Source organism: Chenopodium quinoa, unplaced genomic scaffold (genome assembly GCF_001683475.1).
Source record: "Chenopodium quinoa cultivar QQ74 unplaced genomic scaffold, ASM168347v1, whole genome shotgun sequence".
NCBI lineage: Eukaryota > Viridiplantae > Streptophyta > Magnoliopsida > Caryophyllales > Amaranthaceae > Chenopodium > Chenopodium quinoa.
In genome coordinates this window covers 890,401-914,866 of record NW_018745024.1, presented here as the reverse complement: position 1 = coordinate 914,866, position 24,466 = coordinate 890,401, and the positions used below count along the sequence as shown (strand labels likewise).

The window sequence follows — 24,466 nt, the reverse complement described above, 5'->3', positions numbered from 1 at the left end:
AAATAAAATGCAAATGCAAATGCAAAAAAATAATAAATAATAATAATAATAATAATAATAATAATAATAATAATAATAATAATAATAATAATAATAATAATAAGCTTTCAAAAGTGAGGAACCTCAAACATACAAACACCAAGATTCAAACGCAAGGTTGCACACCTTGGGGCTTATATTGAGTCTTGAGCCTTTTATCCTTCCTTCTTTAACCTTTATCCTAACCCCGTTACAACCCTTCAAAAGACCTCTTTGAGGTATACACACACTTGTGCGAGGTTAGGCTAGAGCTACGTTCTGCCTGATTCCTAACAAATATGTAGGCAACCCTGCATTGGGGTGCGGTCGTAACAAATATACATTCACATTCATATTTACATTCATGCATGATCATATCAAAGGATCTCCTCTATTTTTTTAGAGCTAGACTTGGAGGCTTAATCCCTACATCATTAGCCTACCCAGCCTAAGAGTCACCATCATTTGGCTCTTCTCAATATAGTTTTCCACATCCTTAGCTTTTGCAGCCTAACTTAAGTGTCACTTTCACACACATCACACATACATAGAAAAATAAACCTTCTCTTAAGAACCCTTTGCCATGAAATTTTAATACAACTCTGAAGCATATCTTGTCATTTTAGAATCAATCATTACTTATAATCATCATTGCATCACAAAGTATGAAGTACTTAGCCTCCGCGCCTAAGTTACCCTAATACTTTCATTGTTGAGTGATCAACTGGGATAACCTAGGATCCCACAATCCTTGCACCATGAGATACAATAATTCACGCATACACTTAATTAAACTCATTCAACTTGCACCATCGCTTGATTCATTCTTTTTATTTCCTTTTGAGGAAGTTCAAAGACATCATTTTTCACCAACATCTACACTCTAACCTTGATTCATTTTCAAGTCTTTTATTTTCGGGAGAAAGTCAGTACCCTCTACAAAAATAACGGAAATTTTTTTTTATTTTTTGAATTTTTGAGTCGCACAAGCAAAATCACAACACAATACACACACGAGTCATGCACATCAAGTCAAGTCACACAATGAGTCACGTAAACCAAACCTTGAGTCAACCTCAAGTCAAACCAATCACAATGAGTCAAGTACACCAAGCCTTGGGTAAACCCTGTGGAAACCCACTAACAAAATCCTGTGTCAATCTTTGATTTGTAAGATTTACCTATTCATCAAAGATTTTGTTCGGAGACAATCAAGCAATCGCACCATTCATCAAAGCTCCTGTTCGCAGCCAACCGAATAAACTCAACAAACATTAAAGCTCTATTGCTTAGAGACGTGTGGACATTTTCAAAGCTTTTTTGCTCAGAGACGCAATCCGATTAAAGCTCTTTAGTTTATAGACGCATGGACATTCCCTTTGTTCAGAGATGAGGAAAAATTTCATCTAAAAGCTCCCTTAGCTTGTTCAGAGACGAGTGAACATTTCATCTAAAAGCTCCCTTGTTCGGAGATGAGTGAGCATTCCTTGAGTAAGCTCTTGTTCAGAGACGCGTGGAAATATTTCAAATAGATGGTGCTTCCTGAGAGTGTGAAGGTTGTCAAACAAAGCAAAATTCAATTCTGCAAAATGATGTCATACCCAGAGGCGCGTAGCCGACGACGCAAGATACGCGTTTCTAACTCCTTTATTTGTAGAACTATCATTTTTCTACTGGTATCGGCGTTAAAAATGATTTAGGATCGCATAACATTCGGAATTATTCTCTGTCCATGTTGATCTACTTTGACTTTCGGTTTCAAAATTTACGTTTCTCCAAACTCAGTCAAAGTGGAGGCTTCCGTAAACACCTAATTGTGTCTCCCCAAAAATCAAAGTCAATGATGAGTACCTCTCACATGTTTGATTATCGAGAAAGGTGAAATGTTGGAGATTCTCATGAATTTTCCCTCTTTTATTTAACCATTTCTAAGCTTTCTTAAAATGTTTTAAGCCAAAATCATTTATTTCGTGCCCTTAAAGTTATCCTTTTCGTATCCTTTTTATAAAAAAAAAACCTTCAAACTAGTCTATTTTAGTCTATAATCTGGGTCAAATAATTCTGTGGTTGGATGGTGTTTGAAAAGAGCTTTCTAATGATATATTATAAGCCCAAATCCGAATTATAACGAAAATGTTATGGTCAAAATACTAAACTTGGCCAAAACCGAGCTTTATATGCGGATTCAATGATCATGTGGAGGGTCCATTTATCTTAATTATATTTCTAAAATCATTAAGATTTATCATAATTTTCTAGAATTATCTAGAAGGTTTTTTTGGGTCCTAAATACATTAGGATTGAATATTAGCTTCTGGAATCTTCTAGAAGGTTCTAATTTATTCTTATTTGAAAAGATAAAGACTAAGAATTTTATATCGGATAAAATATGTGTTTTAATGGATTTAATGCTGATTTAATAAAGATAAGTACAGATATACGACTAACCCAATTTGATTGGAAGTCGAATACCATATGCATTCTATCTTCAAAAAAAATATTGCGTCGTGATGAAACCCGTCGCGCAGCGGGGTCCCATCGCTTTGCGATAGAGCCCATCGCGCAGCGACGGTCCCACGCGATGAAAGAATTTTTATTCCGATTCGAATTCGAACTCTTTTCTGATCTTTTACATCGTTTTTCTCTATGAATAGAGGTCGATTTTATCCGTTTTTACTTACCAACAATCATCATCTCTTCTCCCCCTCTAAGTTAAAACTTATTGCTTCTTTTTCTCTCTTGATTTTCTAAGTCTAGCTACACATAACTCACATCTCTTTGATTTTTCTTGATTTGATCATCATTCCTCATTCACAAGACTAGAATACTCCTAGCCAAGCTCTAAGTTGCCTTAGACCTTAACGTGAAAAGTTGATAGTTCTGAGGGTTTGGTCCCAAATCTATATTTCAATCCTTATTTGACTTATTTGTTCGATTTAATCTTTCTTGAAATTACTAATGTGTGTATTCTTTTGATAAAAAGAGGTATGAGACGTCTAAGTGGGTAAATCTACTATCTTTTGTTATAGAAATCATGTTTAGAATATTATTTTATAATTCCTAGTATCATTTTAGGATGCTTGTATTGATTTCTAGTGTTATGTTTAGGCTAAAGTTTTGATCTTAATTATTTCAGTGACATGCTAGGATTGGTTATTAATCCATATAGTATCATGCCTAGAATCTTTCTAACATTATGCTTTAAGGATATATTTTATGATGATAATTATTGTGTCAATTATATTATTGTTGCTTGATTATTCATATATTGTTATTATTACTTGATCACGCCTTTTCTTCATGCTTAAAGGGAATTTGTACTTGAAATCACGTCCAATAAGATAATTAATAATTTGGTTTAGGCTAATATAATTTTAATTCAAGTGATCACCAATAATAGATTTATGTGTGCATTAATAATCAACCAACGTAGATTATATATGCTAAGGATTAATTTATTGATTGTATGTTAATTGAAAAGTACACATGGATATCATAATAATTAAGTAGAGGCATATTTAGGGCGGGTTTAATCTCTTTTAGGTTGGATTTGTACCATCATCCCCAAATATTCAGTCACGGTTTCGGACCACTATAGAGTTAGTGATTTCTATGATCGTGAATGGGGTGTAACCTTCACACTTGTGGACTATTTACATATTCCTAAAACTTGTTGGCAACTCTTTTGCTCTAACTTCTTTCCCTTTGGACGCCACCACGCTTAAATGCATGATCATAGTGGGACTCAAAATTGATGTTTGAAATATTTCCTACATCTGTAAAAAAAAAACAGGTTGAAGGTAAAAAGACTTGTTTTGAGAATATAAGGTGAGCTTAAATCTGAAATACACAAAGGTGTGACTGTTTTGAGAAGATGTGTCAAAGGTGGGATTATTCTTTTCAATTTGATTAATATATGTCTTTTTTTATTCGTACACAACTACACAATGCTTGGTTAAGAATTACTCATCGTAGACGCTAGTTTATCAAGGAATTCTCAAGGTCTAGAATCTCTCATCAAGACCAAATTACACTCTGCTTTCATATTTATCATACACCCGGGTGTACCATGCGCATGGTACACCCGGTCAAAATACAAGACTTGTAAAAAACGCGGAAAGAACATTGTATATTAACATAAAGTACATGAGAAAAAAAAAGTTCAAAACATTTCCTCCCTTGATCCAATGTATTGATTTGTTACTTAAATTCCAAAATTTGATTTATTATTTACATTCCATCTTATAAATTACTATTGGTTAAAAAACTTTCATTTCTTTGTATGGAGAGAGAAGGTGGTTTTACATAGAGAGAGAAATAATGGAAAATTATGAATTTTAAAGTGATTTAATATTATTATGGAGTTGTTTCAATGAATCTTGTAATAGAAAGATGTAATTGACGAATTCGTTGTTTAGGAAAAAGGTACTTTTCAATTATCTATTAATTTTACTTTTTTTTTCCCTTCATTTTGTGTATTTTCATAGGTTGAAGAAGATATTCTTTTAACTTATGATGAATGTTCTTTTACCGTTTTTTGGATCCATATTCATTTTTTTAATTGGAATGTTCATTGATTTTAATTAATATGTTTTTTGGGTCTGAATTATATGTTCATTACAATTCAATTTATTTATATTCTTTAAGATAATTTTTAATAATACAAGATATAGTCTTTTTACTTGAATAGTTTGTTCTTTTATGTTCATTTGAAAACTAAAATTTTGAAAATGTGTTATGAAATATCGTGTGGATGACCATTATGCTCCTTATATCATTCCGGAATATTCTAGATATATGATTTATTCTTATCTAAACATATTTGTAGATGTCCATCTTGTATCACTCTAGAACTTTCTAGAGTTTAGGGTTTATTATTCTCCAAGCAAACTCTATCAATTATTGTACTATATATATATGTATAACTCCATCATATGAAAGACAAGTAGAATACACATTTCAATTCCCTCTCAATTTTTATATTTCTCCTTATTTTACAACACGTTATCAGCACCAAAGCTCTAATCAATATGTAAATTTTATTGTTGATTTCTTAGGTTAATGATTAATTCGTTGTATACTGAATGTGCTAAATTATACTCATTATTATATTGTTGTGTCGCATCTTGGGAAGAAATTAGAAGGAGATTAATCTTGATCATGGGTTTTGATCTTTTAATAATGAAATCACACGTTTCAAGAATGTCATATCATTCCCAATCCTCATTAATTAATTTGGGACTAGTACAAGTAGTCTCACGGTATTAATAATTTGGAATGTTAATGGTAGTGCCGCTTTATTTAATTACACATAACTCTCGTAATATTTTTCGGTTGCATTGGTTTGTTTATCTTGAATTATTTCTATACTTTATTTTCTTTTCATTGACGTTTTCATGAGTTACGGGCTAGCATATGACGTTGACAACATGAATTTGACGATAAGGCTGGTTTTTATAGTGGGAAAGATTTTGATATCAGGAAAGTTCATTCTCAACTATCCTGTTATTGTTAATTTTAAACCTTTACATAATATGTTTATATTGTTTCCCAAATTTTCGTATTTTTATTATTCCTAGAGTTCAATGAGCAATTGGAGAGTAGTTGGATTTGATGCAGAAAATAACTGATTAGTAGTTTTGTTTTGATTATGAGTTTTGTTTAGTTTGAATCTAAAAGGGTATTTAGAATTATTATTGGTGTTAATTTTATGAACGTATGGTTTTCATGAACTTGTATTACATATATTTGCTAGATTTTGGTATTACCTTTCCTATTCGTAAATGAGTTTGGTTATTTCTCTATGATTCATAGCAAATATGAATGGTTTGAATTAGCAATTATTTACCCATATATTTTGTTTGTGAAATCTTATGTCTAATGCCTTGAATGTTTGTAAATTGTACGAAGTAAGCCTAAGGCACATGTGAAACTATTTATAACTTATGTATTGAATTATGTTTTTATCAATTATGATATGAACCATGTGGTTTTCCACTAACGTGAATGTGTTAATGTTAATTTGCGTATGATTGATTTTGTTTATATACCTATATACATGAAGTTGAATTGGATTATAAGAATAATGAATAAATTAAACATGAAATACTTACACATATATATGGATTTGAAGTTCCTTAAATTTATAAAGGTTTTTAAACCCTAAAATGATATAAAGATACGTATATGACCTAGAAAATTCTATTAGTTTCTAATAAAGTATGTTGCTAAAAAGCATCCACGATACTAAAGCGTCTATATATAGACACAATTCCATGAGAGAGAATTTACAAAAGGTTTTGAATGTATTTTAGGTATTGAACTCTAAGTGAGTATTGAAGATACATAAATTACTATATTTATTCACTCCATAAGTGAATGAGAGTTCATGTGATTAAAAGGAAGCATATTTTCATTATGTTTTCGTAATTACAAATCATTGAAAAGTTTAATTAGAATTGCAAAAGATGATTACATATTAACCATTGGACCAAGAAGCCCATAAATATAAGAGGTTTCGTTTTTTTTAAGATGAATGTAATTGTGTTCGATAAGTATAATTTTATATAAGCATGTTTTTGCTAAAAGGAACACGTTACTTGATACCTGACATTGCCAAAGGTTTTTAAAGGTTGTTGGATTGATTCATTCTATACCCCCATATGCAAGGATTAGGGGGAGATTGTATGTAATTCTTGCATATAAATAATAAAATATATTGATGGTCAGTTTGGAATATACATTGACTCAAATATTAACTATTTACTTAATAAAAGTGCCCACATGCATATTATTTAAATATTTTTATATGATACCATCTTGAAGATAGATATAAATGATTGATCATATACTAATTATAAATGCACCAATTAAACTATTGTCCCAGAGGACACATCTGAAGCGTTGCACTCTAATAGAGTTAAAATATAAGAATTTTTGGAAAAGGAATGGAGCATCTATTGTCAAGATTAACAAATTTGAGGAAATGATAAATTTCATTACATTTTTAGAATAAAATATTAATTAGTCAATTGTCTTGTCAATTGTATAAAGAAACACATGTTGGTGTTCTAATATCACATCACATTCATGGCTATGCACATAGTAAGTTTAATAAAGTGATCACTAGTGTTGAAAACTGACCAGAGTTCAAATTTAGAGAAGTGATTGGATGTGATAATTAAATTAGGCCATCCGGGTTTAATAATAATTACCCGTAATGGAAACCTGAAGTTTCATTTTATAATGTGTTGACGCTTTCTCAATGTTAAATATATAAAATGAATTGAATGGCAAGACGTAACATTGAGATTGAGTTATATTTGGATTTGAGTTATAATCATTTGTATTGATGAAAATTTCAAGATTTAATATGTTTTGATTTTTTTTATATAAAGGAGTAATGGCTGACCAGAAGTTCACCAAAATAACTTATATATTATTGTCAACTATCAAGTGATCAGAAGCTCACCAAATACACTATTTAAGTCTTTAAAGATCCAGAAGATCATCACCTACTATAATTACGAGCAAGTGATTTATGCTTGTATAACAATTCTTTTGATTGGGGCTATTATATGTCAGCACATATGAAATAGGAGAAGAAAGAAAAACTTACAACTACACAACATATGTCTCCCCATTGACATTGATCTCCAGAAGAGAAAATATTATTGAAAATTTAATAATAAATACACATGAAATATAAAGTTAATGAATAAATGATTCTTCATCGAAATTGTTCTCCAGAAGAGATAAATTTTGATTGTGATCCTCCCAATGAAATGAATTTTAATGCAAATTTATATACTAAGTTGGTATAGAATTAGACGCCCCTAGAAAAGAGATATTTTACCAACTTAGGGGGAGAAGAAATAGCAAAAGTTGGGAAAATCGAAAAAAAAATTAAATAAATAAAGAATATTTATGATCCCTATAATGGTAGTTTGAAAAGTTATATATATGCCAACTTTTGTATATATATTATCAAGATATGTTGCACATTTATGATTTGATTTGTATTCAGTTATGACTCATGTTGCATAGCGTTGAAGATACATTTTGGTCATATTAATTATGTGTATACATTGAGATAAAACCTTGCCAATTGTACTTGAATCAGTACACCTGGAGTGTAGGTTGTATATGATCGGTTCCAAAATAAAGATATGTTTAATAGATATGATATTTGGCAAGATAGTGCAGTTGACACTAATAGTGTAATAGTATATAAACTCCATAGTGTATGAAATACCCTAAAAGTGGTATAGATATCTGAATTATTATAATAGATGGCCTATGATGTAAGAAACGTTATGATGGTGCCAATGAAAAATATATTCAGATATCATAGTAAAATAGCATGCGGAATGTAAGTTAAAGGAATTTTATGATACCGGTACATAATGGAACCGATGAATAATATGCATATGCATAATGGAATGGACTAATAAATAAGGGATCTGCTGAAATATATGCACATTTTGATGTCGACATAATGATAATGATCATAAGTTTATCATGGACCCGAAGTCCAATGAAATATGGAATTTTAAATCCACATTGTACAGTGTCTTGCATCATTTTGAGTCTTATATTCATGTGTATGTGAGTCATAGGTTAATGGTTTATTGCATATGTAGGAAATTATCGCATTACTCATTGTATAATTTGTTTATATGTTATCATGTTTTATATATCTCATATTGAATGGATTAATTTCTTACAATGGGTGTGGTGTATGTGAATGTTCATTCAAAGTATAGTAAGACATATTTACAACTTTAATGAAAAATTAGAAAGAGATATTTATATTCCAATGGGCTTATAATTGTAATAAAATTATTGATGACACTTATTTAATAACATGTTATGAATCATGTAAAAGGAGTTCCTAAAGAACTTATATACGACGTATTAAATGCCCAACCCTACAAATTTTTATGTCTTGAATATTGCAATTGTTATCAAACTCTTGAAAAGTCTATGTGACTACATTATTGACATCTCAACCTGAATTTTGAGCATAAGATTTACTATTTGTATTTACAAGAGAGCTATCATGTCAATCATGGAACATCTAAATAATATCAATGGAATACTTATGCGCAAGAATGTTTTCTCATGGTCCAGAAGAACCATGATTAGCGTACATAATTACATATGTTATATTATAATTCTTATGAGATTGAAGAATGACATTAATAATATCAAGTTTTGTCATCAAATTATTATTAATGAATGTTAAATCAAATAATGATCACCAAATATTTATTATTAACGACTTCCAGAAGAAGTCATAACCGCATGAGTTTAACCTTTTTAATCAACTATTAAATAGAGATTTGGAATGGTGATATAAGAGATAAACACATATATGGTGAAATGAAAACACTTTACATGTCCACATGAAGACTTGAAGATGCAATTTCAATTTAGGAGGATCGAAGATCAACAAGTGATATTTTACCAACTTATTAGAAGATATCCAACATATTGGATTCATTGTTGCGACACTAGAAGATCTCAAGTTATGTATTCATCAGGGGGAGAAAACACGCGCTGCACTCTTTTTCCCTTGACCATGGTTTTGTCCCACATTGGGTTTTCCTGGTATGGTTTTAAATGAGGCAGCATCTCGAGCGTATTACGAAGAATGTTGTACTCTTTTTCCTTCATTAGGTTTTTATCCCACAGGGTTTTTCCTAATAAGGTTTTAACGAGCCACAGTCTTCGATAATGGACATCCAAGGGGGAGTGTTATGAAATATCATGTGGATGATCATTATGCTCCTTATATCATTCAGAATATTCTAGATATATGATTTATTATTATCTAAACATATTTGTGGATGTCCATCTTGTCTCACTCTAGAACTTTCTAGAGTTTAGGGTTTATTATTCTCCAAGCAAACTCTATCAATTATTGTACTATATATATATATGTATAACTCCATCATATGAAAGACAAGTAGAATACACATTTCAATTCCCTCTCAATCTTTATATTTCTCCTTATTTTACAACAAAATGAAAGTTTTAAAATTTGAAATCTGAAAACAAAACCTAGAATTATTTTTTTGAGAAGATAATTTTAGATAGAAACTGAATATTTTGAAATAATTTAACATTATTACGTGATAAAAATCAATTAATAATTATCTTTTACCTTTTTTGAAACTATTTCTCCGAAAATGGTACACCCAGGTGTACAAACCAATGATTGTTGTTCTTGTACAAGTTGTGTATAGCATACTAGACGTATTAGACATGGTCACAGGTCACCTATTGACATCATATAACTAATATATAAAGCTAAACTTTTAGCCAGGTTACGAGGCATCGACACTTGGCGTTATAACTTTTCGCCAAATGTCGTGCAACGTTGGATAAATTTAAAATAGACTTTATGAGATTAAAAAGTTAATTTAGGATAAAAATGTTAGTTTAGAATTTATTTTCAATAAAATACCAATATTTCAGAGGTACAAATTGAATTATAATTCTGTTATAAAATTTTCAATAAAATATAACAAATCCTCATAAAAGCACATCAATTCTTAACTAATTTTGTATCAATGATATATATAAAAATTTGACATATAGATTAAAAATTTATCTTCAATAAACAATGTGGGCATCGCACGGGGCACAAAATTAGTATTGTATAAAAATCGACTTTGCAACGGTTAGATTTTTATGTGATTTAAGGTGATACATATTGTATTCAATATATCAGTTGTGTACAAAATTATTGGAATAGCTAAAGTTGGAGATGAAAACTAGAAAGTTCTTCAGATGTGCAATTAAAACTGTTGCATTTGTGAGCATGAAATGATGACATCCGTAAGACAACAAACAGATACAAAGTACAACAATTTGCTGAACGTCTATAACGAAGTTATTAACAAAACAAAACATCAAAACTCCTCGTCAAGTTTGTCATACTCATGTTTAGTTGTTTACATTCTAGAAATTTGTAGAGGAATAGAAGCATCATGACTTTCTTCCCTCCAAGGGATAAGGTGGAACTTTTCTATGTTGCCAAGTCTTTCTAAGAGATGGCTCTGACAATTTTGAGCGGCCATTATTCCTGCAGAGTAAGCTCCATGCACAGAACCTTGGTGATCTTCCATACTAACTGCTTCACCACCAAAGAAGAGGCTACCAACTGGTGTTCTTAGTCTGTCGTATACATCTGTAGGCTTTCCCACCAAGTCATACGAATAGCAACCAAGAGAGTGAGGGTCTGTTCCCCAACGAGATACAAGATACTGGACCTGAAAATATCAATAAACCGAAAGTAAGAACACTTACTAAGCAAAATTTCATTCGTATCATCTGGAAGTTAAATCAGCAAAGGCAGTTAAATCCAATGACTAAAATTTGGTATGAGCCTTTATCATGTTATTGCATCAAGAACAGAAACAACAAATTCATTGCATAATTTAAGCAATACTTCCTAATACAACTTGCAAGATCCATATTCCATTCCCTTACAATAAAACATATCCTTCCAATGTTAAAAAATAGAGAAAGAAGATGAAAGCTTTCCCATACCCTCCCCTCTGTTCCCATCCCCTCCCCTTCTCTCAGACTGATTGATATCTTAATCAAATACAACGTAAAACATTATAAACAAGAGACTTGCAGGCTTGCAGCTAACATCATATATGAATATCAACTTGCTATGCCTAGCAGAAGTAGAATCAGAAAATTCATAACTCATTATGGTCAATAGGTACTCGAATTGACAAGCTCTTGATGATGCGCATACAAAGAACCTTAAGATATAAAAGGAGATAGAAAGCAGTGAATGGAGCTATGAATAATAACTTACTGGATCAGTGGCATCCGGAAACATTTTCTTGAGCTGTAACATCACAAAATTTACTGCTGCCTCATCTGAAAGCTTCTCAAGATCATAAGCACACCTTCCCGCAATCATATAGACAAGGACAGGGCGTCCAGTTGCTTTGTGCAAATTAAGAAAATAACCGCATGTAAAAGAATTAGGAGCGACCATTCCTAATAATTCAACATCTGGCCAAAACACATCAGAAAATCTCAAAGCAATCTTGTTCTCATTTCCCACGCCGAGATCTGAAATCGCAGACATCTTCCAATCTGGCAACTTCGGTTCAAAATTAATCAAGTTGGCTTTCAGAACACCAAGAGGAACTGTAATGATTGCAGCATCAGCAATGATTTCAGAATCGTCCACGGTCACCTTCACCGCGTCAAGCTCACTGGATATCTTTGTAACCCTAGTTGGCAGTTCATAATATAAAACATTGTGAGTAATCCAGTATAGATTTTCATATTCTGCACTTAAATAGATTTCCTTAATTTAACATTTAAAATCAAATATTAGACTCCAGGATACCAGTTCAAAATTAATGTTTTTAGGTAAGTGTAGAAGAGTTGGAAATCTTTGAATAGTAATGTTGGAATCATATTGACAGATAAGAAGGGGAAGGGGAAAGGGAAGGGGAAGGGGAGTAGAAGATGAACAAGAGGGGTGAAGGAAAAGAAATACTGGTTCTGGTGATCAGTAAATTAGCTTTAGTAGCATATACAAGTTTTTCATATAAAATACCTTATTAAGATTGATTTAATTATGTCCCATTACAAAGTTACTAAATGTACAAAAAAGATACCTGTGATTCAACCGTATGTCAATGTCCTTTGCAAGGGAATCTATCAAAGGGTAATAACCCTGCGTCATTAGTCCATGACCACCAGAGAGAACTTGCTCCTGCTCATGACAAACATGTTAGCACATGACAGAAAAGAAATGTCCATATGAGAATAACAACTAAGCATTTAAAAGTCCAACATAGCCTAGGTGCTATTGACAACTAGATTAGAGGACCCAGGTTAAGCAAATCTAATCGACTACGAGTCAAACTAAGCTTTTATGTCCAAAAAATGTGGATAGTCCGTCCACTACTCTGCAGTTGCATACACGACTGCATGTCCCTCGCAGAAAAATAGATTACCTGATCCCAAGTTTTCAAGGATATCATATCTGCATCAGCAGCAAACCAAGCTTCTAATCTACACAAGAACCACTGCAATACTTCATGAGCCAGCCCTTCTTGTCTGCAAAAGTAGAGCTCACATACATGAACAAAATTCTAACATGATAAATAATTTGTGCATAATTGCATATCAATTAGTTTCTTTAAATCCTACCTCAAATGTGGATGCGAGTCCAGCACAATTGAAATAGCTTGAAGAACAGACATGTCATCACTGTGGGCATCCCTAATTTTCTCAGTCTATAGATGCAATACAACATTTAATCAGTGCCTTGCGAAGTGCAGTTATATATAAAAGACAGGAAAGAAATAATATTAACCATAAATTCAATCACTTTGCAACCAACCTCTTTGAGAATATTTTTAAATATTTCACCAACTTCAATGGCCAACTGCTGAGAAATCTGCTGTCCATCCTTAGTGAAGAGGCTACAGCTGAGGAGACAAATTCACATCCTCAGAACATATTATACAAGACTAGATAGACACGAACATGCAATAAAAACCAGGGGGCACACAATGCAGCAATACTCTCAATGCTTGCAGCATTGCATTAATAAGCCATTTATCCAAATAAGCAACTAAGTGTTCTGAAATAGCACTGCTAATAAGGCCAACCCCAAAAAGAATGTGGGCACAGCACCATGTCAAAGCAAATTGCCCATTTGCAGAGACAAAAATTACTTAAAGAAAAAGTACCTGTCGAGGTCATGGTCATAAATCACAGAGTTGTCACCACTGGTACGATATAATTTAAGCCCCAAAGAACGTATTAATGGAGCCAGTGGATTCTCATTGCAGACACCATGTAGCCTGAAAGTACATTAAAAAATGGTTGTCATAAACCCATTTGCAAAATGTACATATATATTGAATGCTGATAACTTTTTCTCATAGATAGTTAGAATACAGCTAAAGCAATGCACAAAAACCATTGCGAAAAAAAAAAAAAAAAAAAAAAAAAAAAAAAAAAAAAAAAAAAACAGTATGAATCAAGAACAAATATACCCCTATACGGAAGACAGCATAAAAAAGACTAGCAAAATACAGTAAAATATTAAACATGTATATACAGAAACTTTAACTAATAACGTCTGCTGCTCAGATTTATGGTGCTTATAAGTATAAGCCAGGTGCAGTAACATTATAATTTATGGGGAGTACACAATAGATTAGATCCTGAAGAGTAGAGTAGTAAAGGAACTAACCATGAAGCCCCCATGTCAACAGGACAGCCAAACGAGTAATCAGTATGAATTCGTCCACCAAGTCTATCGCGTGATTCCAACAGAATCACCTGAGAAAAATGTCAGGAAACACGTAAGCAAAAGGGAGGAGGGAGGACACCAGAATAAACGCATGACAAGCTAAGCACAGAATAAGTTACCTTAAATGACGCATTTGTGAGAAAGCGAGCAGCAGCAACTCCAGAGATACCACCACCAATGACAATGACAGTAGGAGTTGCACAGGTCCGCCTCTCAATACATCGAGCACTCGCAGCTGCAGTTAATCACCAGTAAAGGCTCATTAAATGAGTGAAAACTTGTCAAGGTAATACGGAAAATTAAGCAAGAAGAGGGATAATAAATAAGGTTACACTTCTGTTGTAGCTCCAAGTAACTTGATAATAAGCAATGCAAGAAAAACTATTCTTTCTATGGCAAACAAATACAACAGCATGTATCTTAACTCAAGTTTATGATTATTAGAAATACTGCCCATATCACTCCCGATATACATCTCCAAAAGCTTTAATTATGACCTCATTCCGAACTTTCTGTTATCGACATTCTTCTACATTTATTAGTTATGACCAATCCCGAACGTTCGGTACATTTTAACGATCAAACATACCGATTTTATATTACAAGGAGAAAAAATTAATCTTCAATCACAAACGTTCTGTATATCATAACAAAAAATCAAGCATACCATTTTATAGAACTCTTTTTATCATTGAATTACATGTAGAAAAAAAAAAAAAAAAAAAAAAAAAAAAAAAAAAACGCCACTCATCTTAACTAAGCCAATCATTTATAGCTTAGCTAGCTTTGTCAATCATCTACTCTGTACTATCAAGATAAGCTTAGCTGAGTTAATCATCTAATACCAAAATAGGCTAAGATGAGTCATCTTATAGTCTTATACTCCCAATATAAACAGAGCTGATCCCAAAAGAAGAATGTGCACAAAATCCCCGAATCAAAATCAACTAACCGAAAACAGAATTTCGAAATCAACTGGCTTCAATGTAAAAACACCCCATCCACCTCCAAATTCCATAAATGAACATAATTACAAACAAAATAAAACATACTGTATAATAAAATTAAATGATTAGAAAACCAAATTAGTATAAAATTAACAAGATTTTAGGAAATAAATCAATTGCATATAAAATCAGCTACTCTAAGCATAGTTTCAGATTCTCACTAGTACAAATTCCAGCTAGTTGATCAATATTTAGAAAATAAAACATACTGCATAATAAAAATATATTTTAAAAATATTTAATTAATTAATTAATCCGTCGCCCAATTCATCCAAAATATTTCTGCATGAATTTCAATATTTGGCTTGCCTTGTTTAGGCTTGGACTTACGGAACCTGCTTTCAAATTGAGGCGTCAAAGGTGAAGAAGCGTAATCATCCATCCTTAACTGGATGCCTTACCCTCCCGTGGGGTTATGGGAGCGGGCCTACTTTCAATGTATCAAATAATTCATTATACTAAATCACAAAACAAAATCATCACCAGCATTACAAAATCATGATTTGCACCATCAAAATAACAAATTGCCAAATAAATCAATTAAAAAACTAGAATAAGTCATCATTAACAACTAATCCACCAAAAAACAACTAAATCAACTAAAAATAACAAATCTAACGTAAAAAAATCAAGAGAGAGAAAACAAACCATTGAAAATTTGATCGACGGGTTGATTATGCTCCATTGAACGAAATTCAACAAATTAAAACTCCAAAAAAAAAAAAAAAAAAAAAAAAAAAAAAAAAAAAAGGATTGGATTTGTTTAGATTAAATCAGATAAGATTAAACAAATGAAAAAAAAAAAGGAGAGATTAGGGTTTTATAGGAAGCAAGAAATTGGAAATTAATTGAGAAGAATGAAAAAGAAGAAAAAGAAGAATGCCAGCAATAAGGCGGCAATTATGAATATTAGGAGGAGAAGAACGAAGTTTATCAAATAAGCTCATTCGGATTTGAATTCGAAGATGAAAATTACGAACAATTGATCTGATTTTGATGGCATAGAAATTGGATTGATTTGATCTATTTTGTTCTTGGTTTTTTTATATTTCTTTGTTTGTTGAATGTTTTTTTTTTTCTTTTTTCTGGTATTACTATTTTGTTTTGGTTGAATGAATAGGGTGTTTTTTTGGGGATTTTATAATAAGGGCCGCCGTATATGAGGTTACCGAACTATTATAGGATTTTGGTTGGATTTAAATATAATAATACTTTTTTTGGGGGGGAATAATAATAAAAAGTTTTGAGTTAGGTATGTGAATTTTTTTTTTTTTTTTTTTTTTTTTTTGGGGTTGTATGATGAATACCGACTTTATTGCCAATTTGCCATCAAAATATCTTTATTGAAACTTTTGGTTCGGGGATAGATCAGTATATCACATGTATCATGTACGGTTGTATACTTGTGGAGCTGTACTTGTATACACTATACAGTCTTTGGAAGGTTTCTTATCAATTAATTAAATCAGACTGGACCCGATTTATTAAAAATTTTGATATGAACGGTAAAATATTTAATTTAGGGTAAGATTTTTTAATTATATTAAATTTAGGGGTGGTTTTGAACATGTACAAGTTGGATGACAGTTGAATATGAAAAAATAGATCTGATCCAAGACCCTAGTTTCACCTGAAAATGATAACCCGAAGATGATAATCTAAAACCCAAAATAACTCGAACTGAACCAATATCAATCTGAAAATTTCAAATTCGAAAGCAACTCGACTCAAAGTTGGCTCAAATTAACTTATTAGATTTGAAGTATGTGAAAATTAGATGAAGAGAACAATGGCTCAATCAAAATAAATCAAGTATACCTGCATAACTCATTAGTGTGTTATATAATTTATAATGTTTTTTTATATTCTGTTATGTTAAAGTACTCATTGGCTTCGTCATTGCCTTGTGAAGCTCGCCTTGATAAGTCGGTGTGTTCATAGTTTGTTAATATGGTCAATAATTATGTTATCGTGTGTTTCATATTTTCACATGCCAAATAATATGATATGAAATATACGATTACAAGTTCAAATTCGCCTCATATCAAAGTAAATAATCATTAGTGTCACTACATATTAATGTTTTTGTTAAATTATGTTGCTTTATATTTTGGCTGATAAATTGTATAAAGAGAAAACTTGTTGATCATAGATTTGTTCTTTAATTTTATCAGATGATTGAAAATTTAGTAAAGTATTAATGTTAAAAAAAATCATGTATATCTACCAATTAAAGGCCCAAGTATATAGAGTTGCACCAGATCGGGTTAGGCACTTCGAAGTGAGGGGGAAGCGTAATGCATCCACTCCCCTTCGAAGTGAGGGAGAAGCATAATGCATCCATTCCCCCAAGTGCCATAGTTGGAAGTCTAGGATTAGTTTAATCTTGTGAATTGTGTGACCTAAGAAGAATTTCTCACCAACAAACAAATTAAGAAGTATAAATCATTTGCTCATACACTAAATCAGCAAATACTTTTTACTCTCTTATTCAGGGAATCAGTATTTCCAGGGGTGCTCCCTCACTTTCTCATTTATTCTTCGCGGATGACTCCTTGTTGTTTTTACAAGTGTCTCCTACATCATGTGACAGTCTTATGGCTCTCCTGACTGAGTTTTGCAGGTTATCAGGACAGGTGATTAAGTTACAAAAGTCATTCGTTAAGTTTAGCCTAAATACGCCGGAAGATTATCGTGATTATCTTTCTAGTAGTCTGAAACTTCATTGCAAGCCCTCTCTTGGTTCTTATTTTGGGCTACCGGTTGAGTTCAGTCGAAGTAAGGTGGCTGACTTTTGCTTTCTATTGACAAAGTGGTTAAGCGACTTTCTGATTTTGTGGTTGTTGGTTTGTCTTCTACTGCTAAATTAGTAATCATTAATTCGATTTTGGTCGCTTCTTTCAATCATATCTAGTCAATGTTTAAAGTTCCTCCTTCGGTCTGTTCTCGCATTGATAACTTGTTGGCTCGATTTTGGTGGAAGTTTGATTCTCAATCTCGAGGTTTAGCGATGCGTTCGAAATCTCTTCTTCATTTGCCTAAAGGGCTGGGAGGTTTAGGTATACGTCAATTGGAAATCTTTAACTTTGCACTTCTCGCTCGGCAATGTTGGCGCATTCATCAACATCCCTAACTTTTGGTTTTGCGTGAGGCTGCTTACTCCTAAGTATCCTTCCCTTCGTTCTTTTAAGACTCGGACGATTCCTCGGTCTTCTTGGGGTTGTCGTAGCCTTTCAACCGGCCTATCCACTCTTGATCGAGGTATAGCTTGGAAGGTTGGTTCGGCTTCTAAGGTTTGGATACTTGAGGATGATTTGGTCCCAGGGGGGTTGTTGTTTTTCGTGATGGTTCTGGTGTGTCGGATCCTCCAACACATGTTTCTTCTATTATTAATCTGCGTTCTTACGCGTGGGATTCGATCTTAGTTCATCGGGAGTACTTTGCATCATGGCTTTGGATCGCCCTCCTCAGCCGATGGATGATTTCGTCTACTGAAAGTTTTCTAGGAATGGATCTTTCATCACTAAGTCTGCTTACGCAATGTTGCTCAGTCATTCGGTGTTTTCTGGGGTCTCGGGTACAATTTCGGCCTCTTGGTGGAAACACTTCTGGGGTTGCCTCTTATGCCAAAGCTGCAGTGTTTTTGTTGGAAATTACTTCACAATGCTCTGCCTCTCTTTGGGAATCTGCAGCTTCGAGGGATTCCGATCGATCCAACTTGTGTGTTCTGTTACCAAGAACGGGAAACATCAGACCACCTATTCCGTGATTGTTCATTCACTTCTCATCTTTGGGCTTGTGCGCCTATTGCCTTTTCTTCTCCTCTTCTACATAGGAAGCCTTTTACTGATTGGTTTGTTGATACAATCTCTAAGCTTCGGTTCCTCTCGGAATTGGGACGGTTTGGTCTCCTTTGTATCCTTTTGTTGGGCAGTCTGGATTGTGCGTAACCACAAGGTTTTTAGACAAGCAGTGTTGTCTCCTGGTGCGATTTTCCATTTGATGCAAGATTGGGGTCTCTAGGAGTGTTTTAGCGCAAGGGTTCAGGTGCCTTGTTCGCTCGTTAGGGGATTCATCTCTCCCTACTTCGGCAGCTTCTGATTCATGCTATCTACAGGGTGAGTTCTCCTCTGCTTTTGACGTTTGCCTTCTTTTTTATGGGGCTTGGAGTGCTCATAATCTTAGTGCAGGAGCAGGTTGGATTGTTAGGGAAGTGTTTTCAGATTTTGTGTTGGGGGCTCGAGAGCCTATTACTCCTCTTTGGCCCTTCAGTATGAGTTACAGGTAGGGGTGAGCATAACAGGGTACCCTGTAAAATTTCCAGGAACCGGAACCGAAAACTGTTGCAACAGGTTCCTCAAAATGAGAAACGGAACCTGAACCTGTTGTACAAGTTCCTGAAAATTGGGAACCGGAACCTGTAGGTTCCGGTTCCGATTCAGGGTACCCTGTATTATAATATACTCACTAATTTTTTCGCGGAATTTTAAATAAAAAACTGGTTGGTCACTAGTTTATAATGTTTGCAACTTGCAAATAAGACAAACTAATAGTAGTTGTCTAACAAATTTAATATATATATTTTTATAATTGTAATTTTGATATTTATTATTTAAAAAATTGATTAAGAATTAGTGTATAGTTTGAAATTAAGTGATACTTTTATCAGGTACAAGGTACCCTACAGCATCCGGTTCCAAAAAATTGAGAACCTGAACCGCAACCTATTACAACAGGTTCTCCAGTTTGCTACCCGAAACCGGAACCTCTTGTACAGGTTCTGGTTCCGGTTCCGATTCAGGGTACCCTGATTTTTTGCTCACCCCTAGTTACAGGCATGTTTGTGGGCTTTTCGGGTTGCCGGTCGTCGACACTTTGGTTGTCTTCTTATCTACTCTGATTGTTCGAATCTTTTTTCTCTTCTGCGAGATGATGGTGACGGAGATATTTCTTGCCACTGGTTGCTTCACGAGATTCGGCTTTCGGTCTTGCAATTCTCTATCTGCAAACTTCGCTAGGTTCCTCGTCAGTGGGTTGCCCCTGCTCACTGGTTGGCTACTCAAGCTTGTCGTCGACAATTGCTTAGCCGGTCCTTCTAGTTTTTGTGTGTATTTTCTTTATTAGGACTTCTTGTCAAAAAATAAATAAATAAATTACTTTTTACTCATTAATTTGTACGTAGATAAAAACCAAATTTAATTCTAACACATATTCCCATCTTAAATGACTCATTAATTTAAGGGTTAAATTAATGTACAAAATATGATTTAAATCCCCAAAAAGTAATAAATTGATAGATTCTTTTTCTTTTTTTTTTTTTTTTTTTGGAGGGGTGATGGAACTCTAAATATATATGTATAGTATATATTCGTATAAAAGTGCAAGGTAAAGTAAATTTAATGTTCCCAAAGAAAAATGAGTATAATAATAAAAAAAAAAACATGTGCAATTTTAGTTAATTATGAATGAACAAAAAAATATTTTATGTGTCATAAACATACAATACCCATTTTGCATTGCTGCAAATAACAAAAATGGAGGTAGATTTTGTCAATAATACTTGTGAAATATAAAGTATTTCATTTTAATTTTTTAAAATTATTATGATATGATTGATATCTAATATTCAAAATATATCCGATCCTTCTTTCAAAAAAATATATATATATATATATATATATATATATATATATATATATATATATATATATATATATATATATATATATATATCCGATCCTAAACTTGTTAGTGTATATTTATTTTAATAATATTGTTGCTAATTGAATTTTCAACAAGTAGTGTAACAACTCACTAATCATAATTAACGAACGCTAATAAAGTTTTATTATGCCTTAAAAATCATATCAGTGGGGGTCTAGTTGAAATTATTTGTCCTATTTTATTCTAAATTCTAATTTATACAATTAAAAGTGATAGAGTATAAAACATATTAAGCAAACGGGCCCATGCTGGGTATTAAGCGCTGGGTATGAGGAGGGCCCATGCTGCATCCACACTTCTAGCCCAAACGGGCTCTCGTGTGAGGGGGAGTGATAGAGTATAAAACATATTCCTGGGCCTCAACCATCAGCTTAAGCTTTTGGTTGACTTGGTCCATTAACAAAAAGTGCTTTTCTTATAAAACAACTAAAGATTATCCAAATCTTCAAGTGAAACTATGTCATGTGTTCCACCATTAGATATAGACATTGAACTACTAGTAGCTAACAACCCTTTTCTCCTAGCTGTTGTATTTGGCACTTTCTTTCTTAACACTAGTGTTTTAGAGGATAAGGATGAAACAGGTTCAAGTTGCAATGGTAGTGGAGGGTAATCAGATTGTTTATGTTTCCTTGGACTTCTTCTGACCACTCTAACGCCTATGTCTGCTTCAATCTCAGGCCCATTTTTAGGTTCACTAGCACCTATGTCAGTTGCAATCCTTGAATCAACTCCTTCTGTGTCCCCGGTTTCAAGCCCCAACCAGTACTCAAATCCCCTTCCCCTCCGTCCAGTACCCCTTCCTCTCCCTCTACCCCTTCCCCTCCCTCTATTTTGGCCCCTTCCTCTCCCTGTACCTCTCCCAACCCCTCTCCCTCTATTACCAACTAACTGAACATTTGCATTCAAATTATCCTCATCCTCAATTGGTTGATCCCCTAACTCCACCACACCTCTATATTCACCCCTACCCCTACACCTCCCACCTCTAGTTTTGACGGTATCTCTTTTTTGAGTCAAATCACCCATTTCATCCAAGTTAACAGAGACTGAAATACCAGCGGATTCTGCAACACCTTTCATTTGTTCCTTAATCCGTCTTGCATTCCTAGTTGTCCTTAAAGCCTTAGCATCTTTAAAAATTTGACTTGGACTATTAGCATCATACACCCATATGTGTATCTCAATCTTTCCAGCAAAGTCATAGAACATCTTCATTAAGTCCTGATCACTATTAAGATAGTGGTAATTTTTGTTATGCACATATCTAAATGTAGGGAATTTGGGCATTTCAATACGTCGTTCAACGGCATAATCCCAATAATCTATGATCACATCGATAAGGTTTGTCTTATCGATGTCCTGGACAACAACATCTACATCACCACTTCTAAACTTGAATTTCAACACAATAATAGCATCACCCATTCTACATTTATTAAACCAAATACACATCTCAATTCAACATGCAACATTAACTCAATAAATTCGTAACATTCAACTTATTTTGGACAGAACTAACAACCCTAAAAATACACAAGAATTTCTCCATTACAACCACACGAATTGACATATAAAAACCCAAAACAAACCACACACCAATTAACAATAAAACATACCCTAAATTACCAGAAAGATTCAAAATTTCAGCACATAAAAACCTAGATTTCTCAAATAATCATCCATGAAAAAAACAGAGCAATTATAACAACAATACATTTCAATTCGAAAAAACAGAAAATTTAGGGTTCAGATAGGATGACATACCTTCCCAAAGTCGAAATTCAGCACCTTGGAGAGATTAGGATTGAAATTGGTAGATTAATGATTGTTGTTTAGCGCTCGAAAATCATCAACGCAGCAGCAAGTAATACGTTCGAAAGTGTTCAACGGCAAAGTCTTCAATGAATGGGCCTTTATTAATTGATCAGTGGGATGCATTTACAAAATTAAAAGGGGGTATTTTAGTCCATTCCATATTATGTAACCATGGTTAGTCCAATTAACTTAATTATGTTAGTTTTAGTAAAATAATGCTACATTAGAGAATAATTAGATTACTAATGCTATTTAAGAGACTTTTAAAAAAAATTTGCTACCAATGAGAATGTGCAATAGTTTGTTGCTACCAATGAGAATTTCCATATATATATATATATATATATATATATATCCAATCCTAAACTTGTTAGTGTATATTTATTTTAATAATATTGTTGCTAATTGAATTTTCAACAAGTAGTGTAACAACTCACTAATCATGATTAACAAACGCTAATAAAGTTTTATTATGACTTAAAAATCATATCAGTGGGGGTCTAGTTGAAATTATTTGTCCTATTTTATTCTAAATTCTAATTTATACAATTAAAAGTGATAGAGTATAAAACATATTAAGCAAACGGGCTCATGCTGGGTATTAAGCGCTGGGTATGAGAAGGGTCCATGCTGCATCCACACTTCTAGCCAAAACGGGCTCTCGTGTGAGGGGGAGTGATAGAGTATAAAACATATTCCTAAGCCTCAACCATTAGCTTAAGTTTTTGGTTGACTTGATCCATTAACATAAAGTGCTTTTCTTATAAAACAACTAAAGATTATGCATAGCTAAATAAAGACAAGAAGAGATTAATGGCTGCTTATTGGGGAAAAAAAAAAAAGAATATTCGAGAGGGGTATCATATAATTGCACAATGTTATGTTACAATTGCGTACAAAATCTGGCAAAGCAGCCACATGCAATTCATATGTGACGCGACAAATAGCTTAATTATTGCAATTTATCAATCATGCTTATAAAATGTACTACCAAATCAATCATATCTCATTCATATTTTTATTTTATTCTAAAGTATTGTAGTTGTTCATGAATCACGAAATGTTATCTAGAGGTTGCTTTTAAGCCTTTTGAATCTTCTACGTAGTAGAAGTGTATGACCAAAGAGTCCAAATTAGACAAAATTCAAAGATTTGATTCCATCAACTATTGATAATGACGGAACAAAACCCAATTGTAGGGCCAATTAGCTAAATTGGTATAAAAATTAGATCCTTGTGACATATTGGTATAAAAGTTATCGCCTGTGACATATTGGAATAAAAGTTAGCAATTTGTGTCAAACTGGTATAAAAGTTAGTCACCCGCGACATATTAGTATAAAAGTTAACAAATTGAGACAAACTGGTATAAAAATTAACAAGCTGTGATATTTCACCCTTCTTTTCTTGCCGAATGAGTTTTTTTTTAAAATAAAAATAAATAAATAAATTTGTTGTTAATTCTCATTTTATGATAAATAATTCTCTCCTTCATGCTCATTCACCTAAGATAATCGATAAATAATAACCAAAAAATCGTGAGTTCAGAAAAAATCTTAAAAAATGAATGGAAAGAGAAATTTTTATA

At 32.9% G+C, this 24,466-nt stretch overlaps 1 protein-coding gene across 2 annotated transcripts; it reads right to left on the bottom strand.

The window, feature by feature from the left end:
• Positions 1–10,800: 10,800 nt before the first annotated feature.
• LOC110708250 (probable polyamine oxidase 4) lies at positions 10,801–22,973 on the bottom strand. 2 transcript variants are annotated; one of them, XM_021886337.1, is made up of 10 exons: positions 22,828–22,973; positions 14,449–14,564; positions 14,270–14,358; positions 13,761–13,874; positions 13,409–13,496; positions 13,216–13,301; positions 13,020–13,122; positions 12,678–12,775; positions 11,858–12,284; positions 10,801–11,297 (listed from the first exon to the last, which is right to left on the bottom strand). In XM_021886337.1, the coding sequence occupies exons 3-10, from the start codon at positions 14,281–14,283 to the stop codon at positions 10,980–10,982; spliced, it is 1,248 nt and encodes a 415-aa protein (XP_021742029.1). In that variant the 5' UTR covers positions 14,284–14,358; positions 14,449–14,564; positions 22,828–22,973; the 3' UTR covers positions 10,801–10,979. The 2 variants fall into 2 exon arrangements, with proteins under 2 accessions (XP_021742029.1, XP_021742028.1); XM_021886336.1 differs by lacking the exon at positions 22,828–22,973 and adding an exon at positions 15,985–16,807.
• Between the last annotated feature and the right edge of the window lie 1,493 nt (positions 22,974–24,466).

What these genes read in the sequence shown, in the direction of transcription:
- LOC110708250 (XM_021886336.1), bottom strand. Translation starts at nt 16,021, where the DNA reads ATGGAGCATAATCAACCCGTCGATCAAATTTTCAATG. An exon ending in TATGACCATGACCTCGACAG is followed by an intron (nt 13,497 to 13,760) that starts GTACTTTTTCTT and finishes TTGTCTCCTCAG; the next exon opens with CTGTAGCCTCTTCACTAAGG. An exon ending in GACATACGGTTGAATCACAG is followed by an intron (nt 12,285 to 12,677) that starts GTATCTTTTTTG and finishes ACTGCCAACTAG; the next exon opens with GGTTACAAAGATATCCAGTG.